The sequence below is a fragment of the Eulemur rufifrons genome, chromosome 3, assembly GCF_041146395.1.
Source record: "Eulemur rufifrons isolate Redbay chromosome 3, OSU_ERuf_1, whole genome shotgun sequence".
Lineage (NCBI taxonomy): Eukaryota > Metazoa > Chordata > Mammalia > Primates > Lemuridae > Eulemur > Eulemur rufifrons.
This window is the reverse complement of record NC_090985.1, coordinates 5520567-5544031: the sequence shown is the minus strand read 5'-3', so window position 1 is coordinate 5544031 and position 23465 is coordinate 5520567. Positions and strand designations below refer to the sequence as shown.

Here is a 23465-nt window from a genome sequence, read left to right as displayed (position 1 = left end):
GAGGGGTGATGGTGAGGGTGGGAGTCAGGCCCTCCTGCACCTAGGGGAGGGGGCCAGTGATGGGCCTAGGCTGGAACTCCCCGGCGGGCTTGTTTCCGCTCCTACCCCAGGTGGTGGTGACTTCTGTGCCATGGAGGGCCCACATCGGGGCCCAGCCAGGAGCAACTTCACTGTCACGGTTTCTGTCTTTTGCTGCCAGAGGCCCTGGCCTCGGTTCAGGGAAAGTTTGCCTGCTTCTGCGCTCCTGGGGTTGCCCCGTGCGGACGTAGCACATGCCCGGGGGCGTCTGGGGAGGCTGGAGGCTGAACTGGAGGAAGGCCGCTGCGTGCCTTTTCTGTGCCTGCTCCTGGGTCCTGAGAAACTGAGCAGAGCTTGTCCCAACCTAGAATGTTTTCAAGGGCTGGGTGCGGAGCATCAGCCGCGGCCTGGGGGATGCAGACTCCTGCAGAACGCGCTGGCGCCATGTTCCCGACCGCCCTCCTCCGCTGCAACAACGTTCCTGGCAGGTAGTGGATCAGGAAGCACCAGCCGCTGCCAGCCGTGTCGTTGCAAGGGAAGCAGAACATGATCCGGTGCCTGGAGGTCGAGGTGGAGAACCACTACCGGCTGGGCACGCCCCACCTGACTGCTGAGCACGGCCGCGGTGCGAAGGGCAGAAGCCTTCGAGGCCATCAAGGCAGCCACCACTTCCAATACCCCCCCCCCCCACATTTGTTGTGGACCAGCTCAACCATCTCAATGTCACCAAGGAACGGTCCTAACCCTGAGCCGTCACCTCTTGATTTTATAGATGAACAGGGCTGCCCTGACTACCTGGTCCTGGAACTGAAAAACTAGCTCCTATACAAATGTGAGCCTTTGGACCAGTCTTATTAAAAAAAAACTTGAGCATACTGGGCTGCATATTGAATACCTGGGCCTCGAAACTCCCTAATACTTTTTTTTTTGAGACAGAGTCTCAGTCTGTTGCCAGGGCTAGAGTGCCGTGGCATCAGCCTAGCTCACAGCAACCTCAAATTCCTGGGCTCAAGCAATCCTCCTGCCTCAGCCTCCCAAGTAGCTGGGACTACAGGCGTGTGCCACCATGCCCGGCTAATGTTTTATATATATATTTTTAGTTGTCCAGCTAATTTCTATTTTTTTTTAGTAGAGGCGGGGTCTCACTCTTGCTCAGGCTGGTCCCGAACTCCTGAGCTCAAACGATCTGCCCGCATCAGCCTCCTAGAGTGCCAGGATTACAGGCGTGAGCACCATGCCTGGCCTCCCTAATACTTAAAAGTCTAATCACTGTCCTATTTCTTGTTTCTTTAGTCTGATAGGAAGATAGCGATTTCATGAGTCATAAATGATGCTAAAATGTATTTTGAACAAAAGCTGCAATTAAGCCAGAAACTATGAAAAAGAAAAAAAATTAAAAAAAGAGCTGGGTGTGGGGCCTGGCTTTGTCACTTGAGGTCATTTGACCTTGGGCAAGTCAACGTTTTCCTGGCCCCAGGTTCCTGCTGGGAGGTGGGGATGAGCCGCCCTGTCCTCCTTCTCAGGGTACTGGAGGGCCATGGGTAGTGACAGCCACCTGTGGGGCCCCATGCGTGCTACCTTCATCTGCCTCCACCCAGCCCTGGGAGCCCCTGGAGGCAGAGCGTGCTCTCCTGAGGGGACAAGCTACACCTCCAGTGCCTGGTGCAGAGGTGCTCAGAAAACGAAAGAATGAAGTCAGAGCCAGGCAGTGACCCCTGCTCGGAGTCTGTCCCCCACGCCCCAGGGCCACAGCTGCTGCTGCAGGTGGCACAGTGATGCCCTCTGCCAGGTACCCTTGTTGGATCAGCACTGCTCCAAGATGACTGCGTGCTGGGGACATTATCCCAGGGGCCTCAACTACTGGCTACTTTGTCCTCCATTCCCTCCCCTCAGCCCCAGAGAAGGTTCTTCTGGCCAGAAAGATGTCTCTGAAAATGAAGGCATCTTGAGTAATAATGCTCAGCCCTCAGCAAACTCTTCTGGCCAGTCCCCTCCATTAGACGTGGAGCCGAAAGTTCACAGGCAGCAGCTGAGGCAGGAAGCAGGTGTGCGGCCAAAGCGGGGCTCCTCAGGGTGGGTGCAGAGCCCCTCTTGGGGCTGAGTCCCCACATGAAGGCCACACGGCTTCCAACCAACCCCCTTCCCCAACACCTTTGGCCCACGCGGGGCCTCCCCAGCTTTCCTCTCCAGAGTGACAGCAAGAGGCGAGACACCAAAGGGCGAGCCAAGCCACAAGTTATCCCCTCATCACCACTTCCTAGCGGTGTGGGCCACCAAACAAAGGTTACTCACGGCTACAAAACGGGACGTCTCCCAAAACGAGGTCACTGGCGTTCCAGCAAGAGGTGCCAAAATCCCACCTGAAGACTTTGTGGCCCATCAGCCTATTCTGGAGGATCTTGAGAAACAGTCCTGATACCGAAGGATGACACCATCGTTCAACGTAGTCTCACCAAAACCATCCGTCCCGCCATCCTCTTGTTGACGCCAGATATTGGGATATTACCCAGGGTTGACAATTTGTTAGGCAAAAAAAAATGATATCTCATGGTTTTGATTTATATTTGTAATTAGGGAGCGTGACCATTTTTCAAATAGTTGTGGGCCATTTGTATTTCTTCTTCTGAGACTGGCCTGTTCGCATCCTTTGTTCATTTGTCTACTGGGCTGACTTTTCCTTAATGATTCATAGGTGCCCTGTATATTATGGATATCAATCCTTTGTAATATACTTTCTATTTTCTCTGTCATTTGTCTTTTAATTTTGTTTATGTTGTCTTATACATGAAGTTTTACAGTTTCACAAAGTCCCACGTGTGTCTTTCCTTTGGCTCCTGGGTTTCTTGTTATGCTCAGAATTTCTTTCACCGAGATGATTCAGCTGCTGCCTGAGATGTTCTGGGAAACAACGGCTACGACACTTGCAGTGGCAGCAAAACGTGCTTATTCAAAAGAAAATGTTTATTTTAAAAATAAGAACTATTACCCCCAAGCATTTATTTAAATATTAATAGATACGAGTAAAAATTTCAAATGGCATTACAAGAATAACAGCTTTGTGTTCACAGATGGTCGGATGCTGACAAACAAGAAAGAAGATCTATGTACGTGGAGATTTGGTTGTTAGGAAAATGCATATGAAGGCTTAAGAAACGGTCTATTTATAGGCTTTGGTGGAGCCATAATCCCCAATTTTCTACTGGCTCCTGATGCTGTTTGAGAACCATGCAAGGCTGAACTGGATCCAATTACGCTGGAGGATTTAGTTTTAGAAGATACTTTTCTGTATGTGGTGGATCCCCTAAAATGTGACAAAGAAAAGAATATTAAAACGTTAAATAAAAACAAAAGTGAACGACTTTCTTTCTCTCAACTTGCATGGAGGTAAAATCCATGATTTTCCTTGGTCTCATGTGTCTTTGTGTATTTTCTACCTATAAACCCCTGGGCGAGGTAAGTTTTCTTTACTACTCAAGGAATAAAAGACTGCTGCTCTTCACCCAAATTTGTCCTGAGTTTGTCTTTCTAAAATGTCAAGGATTGTTGCTAATTCTGTGACTTGTGACCAATCCACCGCTTCTCTTTCCACCCACACCGTCCAAAGCCTACAACCAGAGCCCCTCCCTGCAGACAAGGGAACTGAGATCCACATACCCCCGTCTATCCTAACCAAATAAAGGAAGTGAAAACACTTTGCTGTAAGCCCCAAATCCCCGGCTGGCAGACACCTTGGAATTATTGGACTTGCACAGTCTAGAGCAAGGCAGCTTTGAGGGTGAGCGGAGGTGGGGCAGAGCCCGGTCTCTTCCTGGCCAGCCCCAGGACCAGGGCAGATGTGGCTCCCTGGGGAGGGCCGGCATTGCCTCATCTACTGGCCAGTGCACCTCTCCGCCATGGCCAGCTCACCCGCCCACGCCCGAGCATCTGCCAGCTCTCCCCTCCCACTCACTGCCTTTTAAAGCCAGGGAGAAGCCCCTGCCATAACCTCTTATGAAGTCCTTCCAGCATCTCACTTTCCTTGCAGACCTGAAGATAACAGCTCCCCTCCCCTCCCCAACTGAAACAAAAAGCAAACAAGAAAACCACAGGCCAGCATGTTTACAGTGATGACTTGCAGGCAGCGTCCACAGCACCAGGGCATGCAGGGAGCCTCCTGGGGTCCAGGGTATCCTGGCTATAGCCTGTGAGTAATGACATTCTGGTGGAGCTGGGTGACAAGTGGTTTTTCGACATTTTTTAAACTGTGGCTCCAGGGCAATTTTCCTGCAGAACTGGCAAAGATCTGCTAACCCAGCAGAGACTCAGCCTGAAGTTTCCCTATGCTGATTTCCTGCTGAGAAATTAAGCCCCGAGCAAAAACCTGCTGTTTATGTTGATTTACAGAATGAATCTGCCAACAGCAGCCTCCATTTCACCTGGGCCATCCATTTACTCCCACTTAGAGAGCCCAGAGCACAACTGGTTCATTGTGTGTTGTTCAGAGGATAGAGTGGAGAGGTGAGCTCTGGCAAAGAGCCACATTCATTCTTTCACTGCACGGGGACTCTCCACCAGGGCAGCAGGCTGGGTCGTGGAAGTAAGGAGCACGGCCCACAGACACAAGGGGCTGCTGCGCGGGAAAAACAAAGTTACACAACTTACTGGCTTCAGCCAGTGAGGATTAAAAAAGAATCGCATCCTAAACACACAGGCTAACTAAAAACTAGCACTGAAATTGGTACTGGCTTCCAGACAAGTGTCAGTCTTAGGTGATACAGCAAAGTGCTTTACTCTTACAAAATTAAAGTGTGAAAATCAAATAAGGGAGCCAATAGCAGTGAACATTAAAATATAGTTTACTTTCTTCTAAGAAGTAAAAATGAGAGGAGATCATGCACGTTCTTGAGCAATCTCCACAGATGAGGTGCAGAAATAAAGTGCTCTGGGCAGGTGTGGGCAGGCCAGGCCTCAGCTTCCTCCTCACAAACCGGAGAAGTTGGACCAGATGCCTTCTAAGGTCTCCTGCTCTGTGTGAATTATTGAGGAAATGAGTATTTCCCAAAGCAGAGGAATAAATGGAGAAAATAAGAAAATGTCCTCACTGAGGATAATCTACCCATCACTTACGCACTAAAAAAACCCACAAAATTAAACTAACATTTACTAATGCCTTTAATTTCTGTACTCTGGCAGAAGGATTAGCACATACAAGATGTTTGTTTATGGACCTAACAAGAAAATGACAATTTGGTAATGTTTGTCTTCCTTTCTCTTCCCCCACTCATTTTTTTTTTTTTTTATTACCCAGAAGGAAAAGAGGTAGAAAACCCGCAAAAAACACAACAGCTTGCAAAAGTTGACTGTGGACTTGTTTCCTTTTTCCATTAGCAATTCTGTTACAATATGCAATTACTTTGGGCCATATTCTCAAGATTGATGGGATGGTCTCCTTCCTGCCAGGCCTTACCTACCAGGAAGAAGGCAGAGGGCGCCATGGCAGGAGACAAAAAAAAAAAAAAAAAAGGGGGCGGGGGGGGGGGGGGTGTGTGCCGCTGTCAAAAACAATGCAATTTGGAGAAATAAGAACACTGCCAAGATCATTACACAGATAAGATGATGCTATCTTTGTTCTTCCCTTGGTGTGCAGAGTGCGCCCCAGAGCAGACATGCCCCAGCCCAGAGGGCCTAGTAAATGTGGGGAAGGGAAGACAGAAGCCATTTATGCAGCTCCTAAAGAGGCCTGGCTTGACTGATCTTTTGGTTTTTCTGTTTCCCCTGCAAAGGCTGGAAGGCTGAGTCTCCCAGGCATTACCCAAGCAGGGAGTGTGCATGTGCCTCAAGGTGGAGGCTCACAGAATTCTGCAGCTGTAAGAGCAGTGCAGCAAGTACTGACAGAATCACAAAAGCCATGAGGACACAAAACCCTCTGTTATTTATTCAGCTAGTGTATGATTTACAGTATTTTAGGTGGAAAAGTCTCTTAAGAAGAGCAATTATCCAAAACAAACAAGTTTCTAAGGTAAGGTTAAAACTGCTGTAGTTTTTGCAAACCAGAAAACTTTATTCATAATCAACTTAGTTAAAGGTAGATATTTTATTTCATTTTTTTAGAGACAGAGTCTTGATGTGCTGTCAAAGATGGAGTGGAAGTGGTGTGATCATAGCTTACTGCAGCCCTGAACTCCTGGGCTCAAGCGATCCTCCTGTCTCAGCCTCCTGAGTAGCTGGGACTACAGGCACGCACCACCATACCTGGCTGATGTCTTTAACAAAGTTTTTTGTAGAGATGGGGGTATTTCTATGTTGCCCAGCCTGGTCTTGAACTCCTGGCCTTAAGCAATCCTCCCACCTCAGCCTCCCAAAGGAGTAGATATTTTATTTTATTTATTTATTTATTTTTTTGAGACAGAGTCTCACTCTGTTGCCCAGGCTAGAGTGAGTGCCGTGGCATCAGCCTAGCTCACAGCAACCTCAAACTCCTGAGCTCAAGCGATCCTCCTGTCTCAGCCTCCCGAGTAGCTGGGACTACAGGCATGCACCACCATGCTCGGCTAATTTTTTTTTTCTATATATATTTTTAGCTGTCCATATAATTTTCTTTCTATTTTTAGTAGAGATGGGGTCTCGCTCTTGCTCAGGCTGGTCTCGAACTCCTGAGCTCAAACGATCTGCCCACCTCGGCCTCCCAGAGTGCTAGGATTACAGGCGTGAGCCACCGCGCCCGGCCAGGAGTATTTTAAAAATCTGATGCAAACGTTTTTGTTTTGGATCAAACCTTAATCATCACTCCATTAACTGGAGAGGCAATATTTTAATAATGGTTTATTTTAATAAGTGCTTCAAAGCAAACCAGAGCAGTTATATTTTTGTCCTTTTCTCCCTTGAACCCTACATTGCAAAAGACGTTACGGAACATACCCCTTCATCTTGGAACCACTGTAAGCAGTTTTTCTCCTCTTAGGTCTGTGGGAGGCTGGCATACTTCTCCTCTTTCTTTCATTTCTGGTCTTATTTGCAAAGTAGTGAGAAGATACGGGTGTTTGCTCATCGAGCTCTTCATGGGTATTTCTTCTAGTGCCTCTGTTGCTGGACAGGCCCATCTCTGGGGAACTGTCCTCAGCTACAAATGGAAAATGCAGATGTTTACTGGCGATACCAAGCTGGTCCAAGTGTTTTCAGTCTATACAAAGATGCACACCACAGGGGCCCAGTTCAGCAGATACCTGGTTGCTTTCCTGGTGTCTTCCTGCCATATGGATTAAACAATTCATCAAGTACCAAACATTTCTTTTTTATTTTACAAAGCCCCAAAGTGCTCAATGGTAATTCATTTTCAACAAAAAGGAAACAAAATTCATTTAAAAAATTTGTGATAGTCTGCTGGGAAGGGTAGCAGGGAGGGGGGCATAAAGTGGGGATGGTTAATGGGTGCAAAAATATAGTTAGATAGAATGAACAATATTTGATAGCACAACAAAGTGACTATAATCTACAGTAAGTTAGGGTAATACTTTAAAATAACTAAAAGAGTGGAATTGGAATGTTCCCAACACAAAGAAATGATAAATGCCTGAGGTGTTGGGTACCCCAATTACCCTGATTTGATGTATGAAAACATCATATGTACCATATAAAGATATACAACTACCATGTATCCATAATAATTTAAAAGATTTGTGATAGTCTTTTTTTTTTTTTTTTTTTTTTTGAAACAGAGTCTCACTCTGTTGCCAGGGCTAGAGTGCTGTGGCGTCGGCCTAGCTCATAGCAACCTCAAACTCCTGGGCTCAAGCGATCCTCCTGCCTCAGCCTCCCGAGTAGCTGGGACTATAGGCATGCACCACCATGCCCGGCTAATTTTTTCTGTATATATTTTTAGTCATCCATATAATTTCTTTCTATTTTAGTAGAGACGGGGTCTCACTCTTGCTCAGGCTGGTCTCGAACTCCTGAGCTCAAACGATCCACCCGCCTCGGCCTTCCAGAGTGCTAGGATTACAGGCGTGAGCCACTGTGCCTGGCTTTGTGATAGTCCTTTAACTTATCCAGAGACATCAGGTTTAGCTCATACCCTGTTGCACATGGCCAGTGTTCCTGCTATTGATTGGGCAGTAAATCCTGGTACGCAATTTAAAAAGTACAAAGTGCTATAATAGGTGTTAGGTAATTTTACTTACCATTTTAAACATGTTGAAAAAAATAAGTCCGACATAAGGGAAATAAACAATATTCTATACCTTATCTTTGAACAATAGTCTTTTAGTAAATGAGCATAAGAAAATTCTAGACCATATTTTACTCTTCATAGGGAAAAAAACCAAATCTTTGCATAATTGCTGTGAACATCTAAAGCACACATTTGCAAAGAAGATGGTAATCTCTGTAGGTATTTGCATCCCAAGACACCCAAAAAGCATGAAACCTCCCTGTTGGTGGTCTCCATTCCCTGGCTTGTCTGGTTCGCCCTACAGGCCACCCCACTGCCTAGCAGCAGTGGCATGGATGGCACGGGACTGCACCCTGGCTGGCCCAACCCCAGCTCACACGGGCAGGGAGTGCAGCTCAGGGGTGAAGAGCCCCATGATCCAGCTGTGTGACTTGGGGGAGATGAACAGGTCTCCCTCTCTTCATCTGCAAAATGGGTGTTATGCGCACCGCATGATATAAAACAGGTAAAGCTCCTGGCAGTGTCTGTGCACCAAACCCTCAATAGGTGGGAGTGATGGTTACCACATGGTTGGGCTGTTTCTGTAGAGTGGACTTACCTCATGTCAGCAAAAGCCCCTTCCAAACAAGTTACTATACTAAACAAAATACTAAGTTCCTACCAAGAAACTGTTAAATGTATTCATAGCAAGACTTTTAATGGAATCATTACCATATAGAAGAATTTATAAAACCCCACTTTCCGGCATTTTGTTAATGGGGAAAAAGCTGACTGTGAGAGAAAGAACTTGAAATACATGCCCACTTATTTCTTACCCTGCTCGCCACTTTCATTCGCCTTGAGAAGAAACCCCTACCCCGGCCTGTTGCAGAGATAGGAAGAACATTGAACTTGGCTTGTCTGTTGTGTTTTACTGCACAGTACTATTGTTAGCAGAGGGCAGAAGACTTCTGCACTCTTAGTGTCTCCTACAACAAAATATTTCTTTGTTCTCAATTTTCCCTCAGTCCATGACTTCCACACCTCTCATAACAATGAGGCTCATTATTAGAGGCACCACAGGACAGGCCTGATGTGGCCTCTGGCAATGTCTGATAATGATGCACCCACTTGGGCAGGTTCTTTCAATGACTAATAACAATAGCATTCCAGTTACATGTTTTTTCCAAAACATTTAAACCTCTACTCTTAAATTTTATCTTTAAACATGCTTGTCAGATAACACGTTCCTTCCTCAGCTAAGAAAACTGAAGCACAAAGAGGTTATTGGTGGCCTGCCAAGGCTCACACAGACTGAGATGGTGGCAGATCTGGGATTGGCACCCAGGGCTCTGATTCCTCAGAATTCCTCAGGAATTTGCCTTATCAGAGCCAGCAATCCCTTGGCCCAAAGGTCCCCCTTTGGATCCTACTAGTAGGCTCAATAACTGGCATCCCCCAGGGCTCCAAGCACTAGTGTGTTCTCTCAGAGGTGCCTGGCACACCACTGGAGGCTGCTCCGAGGACTTGGACTTCAGTGTGACAAGGTATCAGAAGCATCAACACAACCTGGAAACCACACCATTCTAATCCAGTGAGATGCACTGCTTAACATTAAAAAAGGCTTTTAGAGAACACACATTTGGCTGTATACTGACCTTGCAAAGTCCACTCAGAGTATTTCTGTAATACTGCAATCACTTCTGCACCATATTTTTCCAGTTTGTCTTCAGTAACACCATCAATTTGAAGCAAAACCTCAGGATCGGAAGATAAAGACTCTGTGCGTAGGCATAAAATTAGGAATTTAAATTACCACCCATAGAAAACCCACTGAATTCATACTCATTCAGCACATGTCTGTTAAGTGCCAACTAACTGCAGAGCACTGGGCACATGGGCCAATTTTCTAAAAGGCAAAGTTAGCACCTTAGAAGTGGCAGATGGGCCCAGAGGGCAGGAACCCATCACTCAATTCCAGCAGCAAAGGCACACAGGCCAGGGCAGAGAGTGGGAGACAACCACGGCCTGGGGGAAGCCACGGGCAGCCCTGTCCAAAGTGCTCAGAGTGTAAGCGGGTCCCACTCTTGCCCACTGTTCCCACTACCAAGACTGGCCTAGCTGCAAGACTGACGTGCCCGCTTTGCTGAGAACACCTGCATTTCTATTTCCAGTTCTGACTTTTTCCTGCACTCCAGACTTGTACATCCCACCTAAGAAGGCATAACCAAATTGTTACTTCCTCCAGCCTCAACTTTCTTCCTCCAGTCTTTCCCCACGCGGGATGAAGCAACAAGCAGGCAGCTCAGAGTCCTCTGCATAGAGATGGTACATTTTGTAGCTGGACACGCCTGTCATTTAAAGGTCCCTCTGGCTACTCTATGAAAAATGGACCGTACGGCAAAGAGTGGAAACCAGGAGCCTGGTGGAAGCCATTGCAGGAGCAGGAGAGGATGGAGTGAACTAGAATGTAGGAGTGGGGAAGAGAGAAGAGGGAAGAGAGATTTGGGTAAGTTTTGGATGCTGGGTCTGCAGGACTTACTGAGGCATTGGCTACAGGGAGTGAGGGAATAATCATGCCTATGCATTTGACTTGAGCAAAGGGTGGATTTCAAATCCTTTCCAATCTGTGATTTTCACAGCCTTCCCATGTTTAGAGGAAAAGCAACAGACTGTGGGACAGAACAGAAGGTTTATGAAGGGGATTAGTAGAAGATAAAGTGGGAGAGGCAAGAAGAAATGTAGACCCTTGATAGAATTTGTGGTTTGTTTCAATGCTTTGTGTGGAAACTTGAAAAAAACAAACAAACAAAAAAAACCTTGTACTTTATCTGAGAGAGCTGTTGTAGTTTCAGTAGTTTTTGAAAGACTAAAGTGTACATCAGGCTGGATGCTGTGGCTCTCGCCTGTATTCTCAGCACTTTGGGAGGCCAAGGTGGGAGGATGGCTTGAGGCCAGGAGTTTGAAACCAGCCTGGGCAACAGAGCAAGACCCTATCTCTAAAAAAGAAAGAAAGCTGGGTGTGGGCATGGCGGTGCACTCCTGTAGTCCCACCTACTCAGGAGGCTGAAGTGGGATGATTGCTTGAGCCAGGAGTTCGAGGTTACAGTGACCTATGATTATGCCACTGTACTTGAGCCTGGGCGACAGAGAGAGAGGCGACCCTGCCTCTAACAAAAAGGCCAGGCGCGGTGGCTTATGCCTATAATCCTAGCACCGTGGGAGACCACGATGGGAAGATCATTTGAGACCAGGAATTCAAGACCAGCCTGGGCAACATAGTGAGGTGACACCATCTCCACCAAAAAAAAAAAAAAAAAAAGTACATCATGTTCACAACTGGAGGTAAGAAGACCAGTTAGGAAACTATACGAATAGCCTAGAAATAAAATACTGTATTTCATTGATTCCAAGACACATTTTCACATTTTACCATTCTTGAAGTTAAGATGTATCTTACAACCACTTGTAGCCAAAGGCAGTTGCCCTGTGGTTGTTACTGCCTGTGCATGTGAGAATTTAGTCACGGCTATTAGTACTGTCAGCCTGTCAACAAAGTCGCTGCATCGTGGGTACCTCCCATATTGAGTCTACTGCATGTCCTATCTTCAAAAGGACTATACTGTGATTAGCATTAAAAAAGTGACTGTGAATGCAGAAAAGCTCTGAAACAGAGTAATGGGAAATAGATTTGGCATTAAGAAAACACGATCTGTCTTTGAGGGGATGACCACAATTCCATAGTTTCTTGCAAACAACAACCAAGTGCTTTACATGATCTAAAAAAAAGATGCCCAAAGCAGATGAAGCGTACATTTGTGTTACTGAGAGATGTGCAACCTCCTGTTGACACCTTCTGGTATCATCAAGAAAGCACCATCACCAAAACAGAACTGGTGACAGGGGTTTCAATTAATATCCTGGGGAAAATAGAGGAAACTCTAAAAAAATGCTGTATGACTAATGAGAATGTTAGTGATAACACCAGGAAATACAAAGACCACTGAGTCAAAAAATGATTCAGAAAGTCAGGTTTGAATGTGAACTTTTACAAGTATCTAAATTAATTTACTTTTATTATATGTATTTTTCATATATGCACAGAGTTGTATATGATATAAATCTGTGTTTAAATAAGTCAAAAACAATCCTTTCAATAAAAGCACTGTGTCACAGTTAATAGAATGTCTTCTTTCTTAAGAGTCCATAAAATGACAGCATCTTAAAATAGATGGCATCTTAGAGTCAATGAAATGTTGTAATGACCTATTGTGGTAGGAGTGAGAATTGGAAAGAGAGAGGGTGATGATTATGAGATTTTATGAAGGAAGAACATGGAACGTAATGTACACGTGTCAGTCAACTATGCGAGTAACTTATTTTCCAGAGACTCTACTACTGCAAATCTGGGTTGAGTTATCTGTCCATGGAAATAACTCAGATCAGCAAGTATTTATTAACTAAAGACATAGCAGTGTGCTGGATCTGGATTCAAAGAAGCATAAAAAAATCTCTTTTAATAAGAAACTTAGCTCTTCATTGCAAAGACATCTGTACATAACATAGCTAAACACTGTAAGGAAGGCAAATAATCAGCACAAACAATTAAGTGACATCTGGTTTTAGAGATTATGATTATCCATATCCTAATATCCAGCTTTAGAGAGAAGGATAAAATTAAAATTAGACCATATATCTGAATAACAAAGTACTATATATATCTTAAAGAATTATATTTTATCTCAAGAATGAGTTTAAATTGTTTCTCTGAGCTTTCAATCCAGAGATCAAATAAAAATAACAAAAACAACTGACATATTTATAGCTTAAAAGTTCCCGAGCAAGATAAACTTTTGGCCTATTAATTTGGGCCACGTCACAAGATACACAAGTACTTACCTGCAAGCTTCTTGAGAGTGACAGTATTAAAAATATTGAAGTAATGGACACCAAAAGCTTTCCCCAGAGACTTGCAGACTTCTGTAAGTTCTCCAAGACATTTCTTAACCATCTCTTCCCTCTGAGATACTTTTGCTACTGAAGCTTTTTGTTTCTTCACATTGCTGGAATTTTCTGTTTCCATAAAGTCTACCTTTGTGAGAGAGAAATAAATCACGGAGTAGGTATATGCACACTTGTACCCAAGTAGCGGCTTTATTTAATGCTTAATTTTGGTTTCTTTTTGGTATTTCTGTTCTGCTAAGTAGATAGTGAGCCCCTTGGGAACAGGGGCTGTGCACTCTCCATCTTTATATATCCAGCGTCCAGCACAGAAAAGCATCTTGATAAATATTTTTTTAATGAATATATGAAGATTTAGCAACCTGATAAACCATTAAATTCATTTTGACAGGTGTCATATTACTTGGGCTGAATTTTAAGATGTCTTTCCAAATTCAGAAGAATAAAATATGCTCATATAGGACAGTATATATAAATTCAGTATCTGTAAGCTTTGGAAAAGACACTATACTTTGCAGTAATAGATTTTGGTCCACTCATTGTAAGATAATAAAATAACCATTTAAAATACCATACCTTTAAATGCCCATTTAGTACAGTTTGGGCTTTATCTCCAGGCATTACATAAGCAATTGCTTGGTCATTGGCATTGATATATAAGTCTTCATCCAAAATCTTGTCAAGTATCAGCTTTTTAAAAAGTCTTTCCGCGTTGTGTCGTGAATAAGCAGATCCCTTTCCAAATATACCTGACTGAATTTTTGCACTCTTGCTCCCTGATAAGAAGGTACAAGAAGATGAGTAAACGTAGGTGCATCATCACCCTCAAACAGAAGAGGCTAAAGTCATTTATGGACATGTCCAGACAGATGGAATAGATCACCTATCCCACAGGAAAATGTATGCCACAAATAGATATTCATTTCTGTAACATGAGAATATCTGAGTAGAACTCTAAAATTTTTATGATTGTATGTTCTTGTCCTCATCCTTTTATAACATATGCTGACCAAAAACAGCAGCAAAATTATCTTTTTTTTTTTTTGAGACAGAGTCTCGCTCTGTTGCCCCAGCTAGAGTGCAGAGGTATCATCATAGCTCACTGTGGCCTCAAACTCCTGGAATGAAGTGATCCTCCTGCCTCAGCCTCCTGAGTAGCTGGGACTACAGATGTACCATGCCACCACGCCGGGCTAACTTTCTCTGTTTTTACTAGAGAGGAGGTGTCGCTCTTGCTCAGGCTGGTCTCGAACTCCTGACCTCAAGTGATCCTCCCGCCTCGGCCTCCCAGATGCTAGGATTACAAGCCTGAGCCACCGTGCCTGGACAGTTTACCATTTTAAAATGTTGCATTTATAGCTTATAAAATTACATTAGAGCAAGGAAATCAAAGAAAGTTTACATAAACTATAATAACTCCATATTACTGTGCAGTGTATTAGGATAATTGTATATTATATATCTAGTCACAAAAAATTTTTGACAATCAGTTTTATAAATACTGTCTCTGGTCCTGATTATCAAAACTGCTACACTAATTTATAGTCTAAGTATTTAAGTCTAGACTTCTTGTCATCCTCACTAATAAAGCTTATATAAATTCCAAAACAAAAGCACAATACCCTACAAGATGCTCAAGGAGAGGTGAAGACAGGAATATGTATGTACATTTCCTTCTTTCTCCTGCTAGCTAAGAGAGCCACAGTGGGCTGGATCCTTTGTTTCATATCCAAGCTGTTGCAATTACTAATGTCTTCATCATAAACACAATTTTATTATAACAATTTACTTAAGAAGCCTTGTGACATTTATGATAATCACAACTAATGGTTATTATGTAAAGGTTTAGCTCTATTTTAGAGTTCCAAATAAATGCATTATTATAAATTGCAAATGGCTTCTGGCCATATATGCTGAATTATTCAAATTTTTCTTTAAGTGATTTGTATCCCCGAAAGGCCACATTACAGAATCAGGGCTGGGTCGTGTGGATGAATCCTATTGCTGAGAACAACTAAGAAAGCAGGATGATACACAAACAGTCTTTGCAAAAACACGTAAGAGCTAATGAGAAACTGAAGAATGTGTCAGAAAACTGTTTGATCTAGTAATCTTTCTACGGATCTATATGAAAAGTAGAACCAAAGATGTAGTCAAAGTTTCATTTAAAAGGCCGGGTGCAGTGGCTCATGCCTGTAGGATTCTAGCACTCTGGGAGGCTGAGGCGGGTGGATCGCTCGAGGTCAGGAGTTTGAGACCAGCCTGAGCAAGAGTGAGACCCCGTCTCTACTAAAAATAGAAAGAAATTATCTGACCAACTAAAAAAATATATATAGAGGAAAAGAAAATTAGCCGGGCATGGTGGCACATGCCTATAATCCCAGCTACTCGGGAGGCTGAGGCAGGAGGATAGTGTAAGCCCAAGAGTTTGAGGTTGCTGTGAGCTAGGCTGATGCCGCGGCACTAACTCTAGCCCAGGCAACAGAGCGAGACTCTTTGTCTCAAAAAAAAAAGGCTATTATTTATCACAGCAGTATTTATAATAGAAAAATATGTCCTAAAATAAAACTATTTAAATACATTTATTTCATCAATACGATAAAGTATATATTAAAAATTGTGCTTTAGAAGAATTAAAAATTAAGAATATGCTTATATCTTGCTATATAAAAATATATATACAATATGATAAATATATGATTGTGAGGAAACACATTAAAATATTAGCAATCTTTTCTGGAGTTATTTGCTCCTTCCTTCCTCCCTCCCTTCCTTCCTCCCTTTGTCTCACTCTGTCACCCTATCTATCTACCTACCTACCTATCTGTCTGAGATAGGGCCTCACTCTGTCACCCAGGCTATAGTGCAGTGGGGTGATCATTCCTCTCTGCAGCCTCCAACTGCTGGGATCACGTGATCCTCCTGCCTCAGCCTCTCAGAGCCCTGAGATTATAGGCGTGTGCCACTATGCCTAGCCCACACTGCCATGAAGAGTGATCACGTAGAAACTGAGAAAACCATCTTCCTACTCCAATCTAGGCTATTTTTTTAAATGAATGAACTTATTAATTGCTTTATACACACACACACACACACACACACACACGTGTATATATACATATTTTGTTTTTGTTTGTTTGCTTTTTTGAGACAGAGTCTCGCTTTGTTGCCCAGGCTAGAGTGCTGTGGTGTCAGCCTAGCTCACAGCAACCTCAAACTCCTGGGCTCAAGCGATCCTCCTGTCTCAGCCTTCTGAGTGCCTGGGACTACAGGTGTGCACCACCACACCTGGCTAATTTTTTTCTATTTTTAGTTGTCCAGCTAATTTTTTTTCTATTTTTAGTAGAGATGGGGTCTCATTCTTGCTCAGGCTAGTCTTGAACTCCTGAACTCAAGTGATCCTCCCGCCTGAAATTGCTTTACGTATTTTAAATTAGAATTATATATGTACACGGAAAAAAAGAAAATATAGTATAGAAAGGCTTATAATTAAAAACAACATTCCTTTGCCCCATCCTTTCCTTCTGGAGTCTCACTCTCTTCCCCAGTGCAATCACTTTTTAAATAGTTTTTGTTTTCAGCTCTTGTGGTGGTTACCTTCACATAGAACTTGGAATGCTGCAGTCCTTCCACTAGCCTGACATTTATCTATTGCCTTCCCACTGTGAAAGATGAGGCTTTATCTCGTTTATACCACCCCTTTTACTTTACCCTTCCTCATATTTTGCTAGTTATATGATACTATTGGCTCATCTATCAATTATATTTGTCACTCTAGATAAAAATCTGACCACTATCCCTCCCTACCATACGAGGTTATTAGTACCCCAGCCTTCCCTGTACACCCCTTCTTTTATTTTTATTTATTGTACTTTTACATCATCAAGATTAACATTTACATCCTATCCTGTTTTGTAACCATGCTTAAGTCTACATGTTGATCTGAATTGTTGTTTATGTTAACCCAGAGGAGAACGTTTACTGCATGCATGTAAAACGGGATTATTTTTTTTTGTACATTTGATCAATTACTCAAAGTCATGTTATATTATAACTTCCTTTGTTTTACGTTTGATCTCGGCTCTCTTGTATAATCTTTCCCCTGGAGTTTCTAAGTGCCTCTCTCCCTTTCTGCTACAATTTGTACTGCTTGCTTACTGGCCTTGCTGCGTAGCTGTGATTATGGGATTTTTCTCACTGGACCCAGCGGTCAGTTCCACTGTTTATTGTATCATTATGCGCAACTCACTTTCTTTGCCTTCTAGTCTCCAGGACTGCTGATATTAATCTGATGTCAGTCTGGTTTTGGTTCCTGTTTTTTCTTTTCAAAGCTTTCAAGACTGTCTCTGAAGGGGTCCAGAATATGCTACTGTGGCATAAAAATTTTGAACAGAAGGCATTTGAGTTCCTTTAATCTTTTATCTGCCAAAAAGCAGAGCCTCCCAAAAGAACTCAGTTGTCATAAATTCCCTCCCCGGGAAAAACTAGGGAAGGTTGACTTTTATAAGCACAGATAAGTCTCCACAGCACACTTAAACAGACATTGTCATAAAAACTTTGTGTCTCCCGTCCAGTCTCCTAAGGGCCCATTTATCTTTCCTAAAGTCATTTGTTTTCCCATAAGTGCCCCTTTGCCCCTACCTTTCCCCTATTAAGATGGTAAATAAGGCCCAAATTCTAACTGCCCCTTTGATTCACATTTTTGTGTGAACTCTTATCTGTGACTAAATCTGCCTTTTCTCTTGCTAATCTGTCTTTTGTCAGTTTAATTTGCAGGCCCCATCACTGAACATAAGAGGGTAGAGGAAAAGTTTTTCCTTTCTGACAAGACTTGATTCTTGGTATTCTCAAATCTCAGGACCATGTCTCTCTCTCTCTCTCTCTCTTTTTTTTACACGCATCTTATTTGGCATTCAGTGGACATTTTAAATCTAAAAGCTTTTATCTCTTCCACTCTGAGAAATTTTCTTATATCATTGGTTTGATAATTCCTTTTATTTTCTATTTCCAACATTTTTGTCAGATTTTATTTTATTTTATTTTTTATTTTTTGAGACAGAGTCTTGCTCTATTGCCCAGGCTAGAGTGCCGTGGCGTCAGCCTAGCTCACAGCAATCTCAAACTCCTGGGCTCAAGCAATCCTTCTGCCTCAGTCTCCTGAGTAGCTGGGACTACAGGCATGCACCACCACCATGCCCGGCTAATTTTTTCTATATATATTTTTAGTTGTCCATATAATTTCTTTCCATTTTTAGTAGAGATGAGGTCTTGCTCTTGCTCAGGCTAGTCTCGAACTCCTAACCTCCAGCAATCCTCCCGCCTCAGCCTCCCAGAGTTCTAGGATTACAGGCATGAGCCCCTGCGCCTGGCCTCTTCCCTATATTTATTTAATATTTTGGGTTGTGGTTTTATTGTATTTTGTTCTACTTGTCAACATGCTTCCATCCATTTCCTAAAAGATTTTTAAAACTTGTAATCTGATGATGGTCTCTCTCCTGTTCTCTATGCTGTTATGGATTTAATCCCTATTTTATTTCCTTACTATCATTTTAATAAAGCCTAAAGCAAAAAAGAACACAGTACTTATGCTCAGGCTGCCATCTTGACCTGGCAGTTCTCTAAGCAAGGGACATTCTGCTCTCTCAGATGAACTTGCATAAGTTTTATTACTTTCTTTTTTGTACGTGAAACCACCTCATTTTAGTGACTTACATAAATTCTATAAAATAATTGGTATAATTCATAAAAACTGATTTTCTTTTGTTACTCAAAGGTTTTATTGAGAAACTCTTAAGTTTTGTAACAAAAAAGACAGAAATTATTTTTTTCAACAGACTTATAATGAATTGTTTAGATGTTCAATTTGAACTGATGTAACTCAAACAATAAAACAGATGACTCACCCAAGAAAATGTCGACCAGCATGTTCATAGTCAATCTTCCAGAAGGACCAAAATGTTTTATATTTCTCATTCCTTGTGATGAGCTATGTTCTTGAACAAATCTTATAATATTTTTTACATCATCAGTCACATCTTTTGTTTTATAATCCTATGAATAAAAAGATTACCTTCTACTATCAGCAGGATAAATGATACTTAGATTACTAGGGCTTAATATTAACTGTGGTAGATTCGTCATAACCCATTTCTAGACCAAAACCAAGACTAAAAACTAAGGAAGTTTCAAATGTTCATTCTTGTCTAAGTTCTAGAACAATTAGCACTCTGCTATACCTATGTTATTACTGTCTCACAGTCCTACATCTCGTTTTTCAACTACCTAATAGCACTCTGTGGATAGAGTGTATGCGCATGTATTTCTAGAACAGTGTTCTGTGCTCTGTCACTTACTGGATGGCAATGATGACCTTTGGATGAATAATACTGTCCTGTCAAGCAAATTCACGAGTTCTAATCCTCTTTGGTGCCACAGTCAATTCTTTTTTGTTATTTCCTGTCGGTTCCCTTTCTTGTGTCCCTCAGTGTCCCCAAACTGTGCCCACTTTTTTTTTTTTTTGAGACAGTCTCACTCTGTTGCCCGGGCTAGAGTGCCGTGGTGTCAGCCTAGCTCACAGCAACTTCAAACTCCTGGGCTTAAGCCACCCTCCTGCCTCAGCCTCCCAAGTAGTTAGGACTACAGGTATGTGCCACTATGCCTGGCTAATTTTTTCCATATATATTTTTAGCTGTCCATATAATTTCTTTCTATTTTTAGTAGAGACGGGGTCTCGCTCTTGCTCAGGCTGGTCGCGAACTCCTGAGCTCAAATGATCCTCCTGCCTCGGCCTCCCAGAGTGCTAGGATTACAGGCGTGAGCCACCGCACGCAGCCTGTGCCCACTTTTTAAATTCCCCATTTCTAGACGATCTTCTACCTTCATGTATCCTAGTTCTCTATAATATTGACCACTTGTAGTTCTAATTTATTTTTAATTTTTATTCATTCATTCATTTATTTTTGAGACAGAGTCTCACTCTGTCACCTGGGCTAGAGTGCCGTGGCATAAGCCTAGCTCACAGCAACCTCAAACTCTCGGGCTCAAGCGGTCCTCTTGCCTCAGCCTCCCGAGTAGCTGGGACTACAGGCGCTCATCACCATACCTGGCTAATTCCACTTGCAGTTCTAAAAAGCTATATCATGCTTCTGTGCCTCTGTGTATGCCGTTCTCCTCACCTTTCTAATCCTGTTCATTTGCCCCAATCCAACAACCTGAAAATGAACAGGTTTCTGGTCTTATTCTAACAATTGGTAGTGATTTTGAGGCCCCATCTGGAATCATCAAGAAAGAGTACCCTGTCACTCCAACTCATTCCTGACTTAATTCTTGGTGACTTGAGTATATATAGATACTCTTCCAATACTCTGCCCTTTGGTGTCTTGATCTCCTCTGCTCCAGCGATCCTCCACATACGTCACCCAGTCACACTTCCCATCTTAGGCTTACTAATAATGGCAACCCCTTCATTCTCAGATCACCTATCTAATTCATGCCATCTAGTATTCTGACTCCAACAATCCACTGGGACAGTCAATCCATTGATCTTCAACCTCAGATGAACTCTTTTTTTTTTTTATTTTTTTATTCCCCCCCCCCCCCAGATGAACTCTTAATTCAGCTTAATACATTAACTGCCACGTGGCTTGTATTTAGTGCATACTAGTTTTGAGCCCAGAGCCTTGTAACATATATGTAACTCACATGTCTCTTTACCGTGGGAGCCAAATGGTGCACAGGCAACTCACTCTGCTATGCTGTAGCATACATGTTACGTGATGGGTAGCTCACTGGGCAAAACCCTGCAGTTAGTTGGTTCATGAAAATTACTTGTTGATGTTCTTATTGTTACAATTAATATTGACAATTTAATTGCATATAACTCACACACAGGAAACAATAGAAACAACCAATTTTTCATTAAATTAGAAAGGATCATTTGTTTTTGAGCTTTTATTCTATGTTCGTAATAAAATACCGTGGCCCCAAGGCAAATTTTTTTTTCTAGTGTGGCAGTCGGTGTGTTAAATTACACAGCCAATCACTATAATCACTCTCTCCCATAAACTCTCACTTCCTTGCCTTTAGGTCACTTTACCACATTACTTGGCAAAACACATTAGATGTGATTCTCTACCCACTCCATCCCTGTACCTGTGTGGCTGAACTTGGCTGGAGAAACACATGAAACCATGTTGATTATTTTCATTTTTAATACATGGCCACAAACCTCAAGTGGACCATTAATGCTGCAGGTAATCATCATATACCCCAGTCTACGATTCCTCCATTGTCTCACAACAAGAGTCAGCAAAACCATGGCCCATAAGCTAGATGCCTGTTTTATAAATAAAGTTTTACTGGAACACAGCTATGGAACAGGATTGGACAACTGGTGTATTAATGGCTGCAAAGTCTAAAATATTTACTATCTGGCCCTTTAAGAGAAAGTTTGCTAACCCCTGTCCTAGATGACTATTTCATACTTTCTCCTTTCTCTTCAATCCTCTCTTGTATCCTGACTAGCAGCTGATGATTTTTGTTTCCACTTAACTGAGAAAACTGAAGCCGTCAGAAAGAAAAGAGCTTTCACAAACTCCCATCCCTACATCCACTCACTTGCCAGCATCTGCTCCACACTTTCTTACCCTCCTGTTACTGTAGATCAACTCTCTGAGCTCCTATTGAAAGCCAAGCTCTCCACTTTTACACAGATCCCAATTCCCTCTGCCCCTTCAAGGACAGTGCTTCAGCAGTTCTCCCCTCTTTCCTCACACATCAACTTTTTATCCTCTATAGCAGTGGTCCCCAACCTTTTTGGCACCAGAGACCAGTTTCATGGAAGACAATTTTTTCATAGACCGGGGGTGGGATGGGAGCTGGGGTGTCGTGGGTGGGTGGGTGGTGGTGCAGAGCTCAGGCAGTGATGCGCCGCCCATTTCCCAACAGGCCATGGACCAGGGTACCAGGCGATTGCCCAGGGCTTGGGGACCACAGCTCTATAGGTTCATTCCCATCAGCATACAAACATACTACTTCTCTGGTCTTTTCTTGACTCCGCTTCCCCTGCTAGCTACTGCCCAGTTTCTTTGTTCATCTTTGCAGAAAAACTGAGTAGTCAATACTCACTGCCTCTAATTTTACCCCACTCTACTGAAAATGGTCAAGGTCACCACAATTTCTGCAGAGCTAAATCCAATAGTGAATTCTCAGCTCTTAACCATAGTTCATTTAGCAGCAGCATTTGACATATCTAGCACTCCCTTCTCCTGGAAACACTTTCTGTACTTAGTTTCCTTGGTATTCCTCTTATCTTACTAGTTCTCTTTTTTATTTTTATTTTTATTTTTTTGACAGAGTCTCACTCTGTTGCCCAGGCTAGAGTGAGTGCCGTGGCGTCAGCCCAGCTCACAGCAACCTCAAACTCCTGAGCTCAAGCGATCCTCCTGTCTCAGCCTCCCGAGTAGCTGGGACTACAGGCATGCGCCACCATGCCCGGCTAATTTTTTCTATATATATTTTTAGCTGTCCATATAATTTCTTTCTATTTTTAGTAGAGATGGGGTCTCGCTCTTGCTCAGGCTGGACTAGTTCTCTTTCTTGGTCTTCTTTCCTACTTCTTTATGTCCCAGGGATAAGTCTCTGGTTTTCTTGTCTTCAGTCTAAACTTACGCCCCTGAAGATTTCATCTGATCTCGTGGCTTTAAATATTATCTATGTACCAATCACTCCCAAATTTCTATGTACCAACAGCCTCTTTTCAGAATTCTGGATCTAATAGACCTACATAACTCAATATGCCCCAAATCGAGCTTCTGATCTTCCCTGCCAAATAGCCTTCTACACCTCGGCTAAGGACAGCTCCATTCTTCCAGCTACTCAGGCCTCCAGTTACTCCAGGACTCTAGCCCTCCATTTCCTCTCTCCCTCCCTGGCTCTTAACCCTACTATTCAGCTTCCTTCCTGTTCCTTAAACACACCAGGCATTCCCCATAGTAGGACCTCTTTTTTTGGCAAATGCTTCTGCCAAGAATGCTCATATCCACAGAACTGCTCAGCCAATCCCTTCAAGTGTTTGCTCAGATCTCATCTTCTCAATAAGACTTCTATGGGCCACCTTATCTAATACCGCATCTTGCACTGCACCCATTACTCCTGTCTCCTTACTCTGTTGTATTTTTCACAACAGTCCTTATCCTTAACATATACTTATTGTGTGTACTGTTTGTAATTAGCCTTCCTCTGCTAGAATGTAAACTATACAAGGGCAGGTATTTTTATTTATTTTGTTAAACAATGCATTCCAAATTTCTAGGATAGTGCCTGTTAAAGAGCTCAACAAACGGCCAGGCATGGTGGCTCA

The 23465-nt window shown here is 42.9% G+C and overlaps 1 protein-coding gene across 2 annotated transcripts in view; it reads right to left on the bottom strand.

The window, feature by feature from the left end:
- Positions 1 to 3123: 3123 nt before the first annotated feature.
- Positions 3124 to 23465, bottom strand: part of BLM (BLM RecQ like helicase) — a 64381-nt gene continuing 44039 nt past the window's right edge. The window contains exons 16-21 of one of the 2 annotated variants that reach the window (XM_069465695.1): positions 19009 to 19156; positions 13682 to 13881; positions 13043 to 13235; positions 9802 to 9924; positions 6916 to 7117; positions 3124 to 3319 (exon numbers count right to left, since the gene is read on the bottom strand). In XM_069465695.1, the coding sequence (XP_069321796.1) occupies positions 3142 to 3319; positions 6916 to 7117; positions 9802 to 9924; positions 13043 to 13235; positions 13682 to 13881; positions 19009 to 19156 (1044 nt within the window). In that variant the 3' untranslated portion in view covers positions 3124 to 3141. The remainder of the gene's footprint in view (positions 3320 to 6915; positions 7118 to 9801; positions 9925 to 13042; positions 13236 to 13681; positions 13882 to 19008; positions 19157 to 23465) is intronic. The other variant, XM_069465696.1, reaches the window with a different exon arrangement.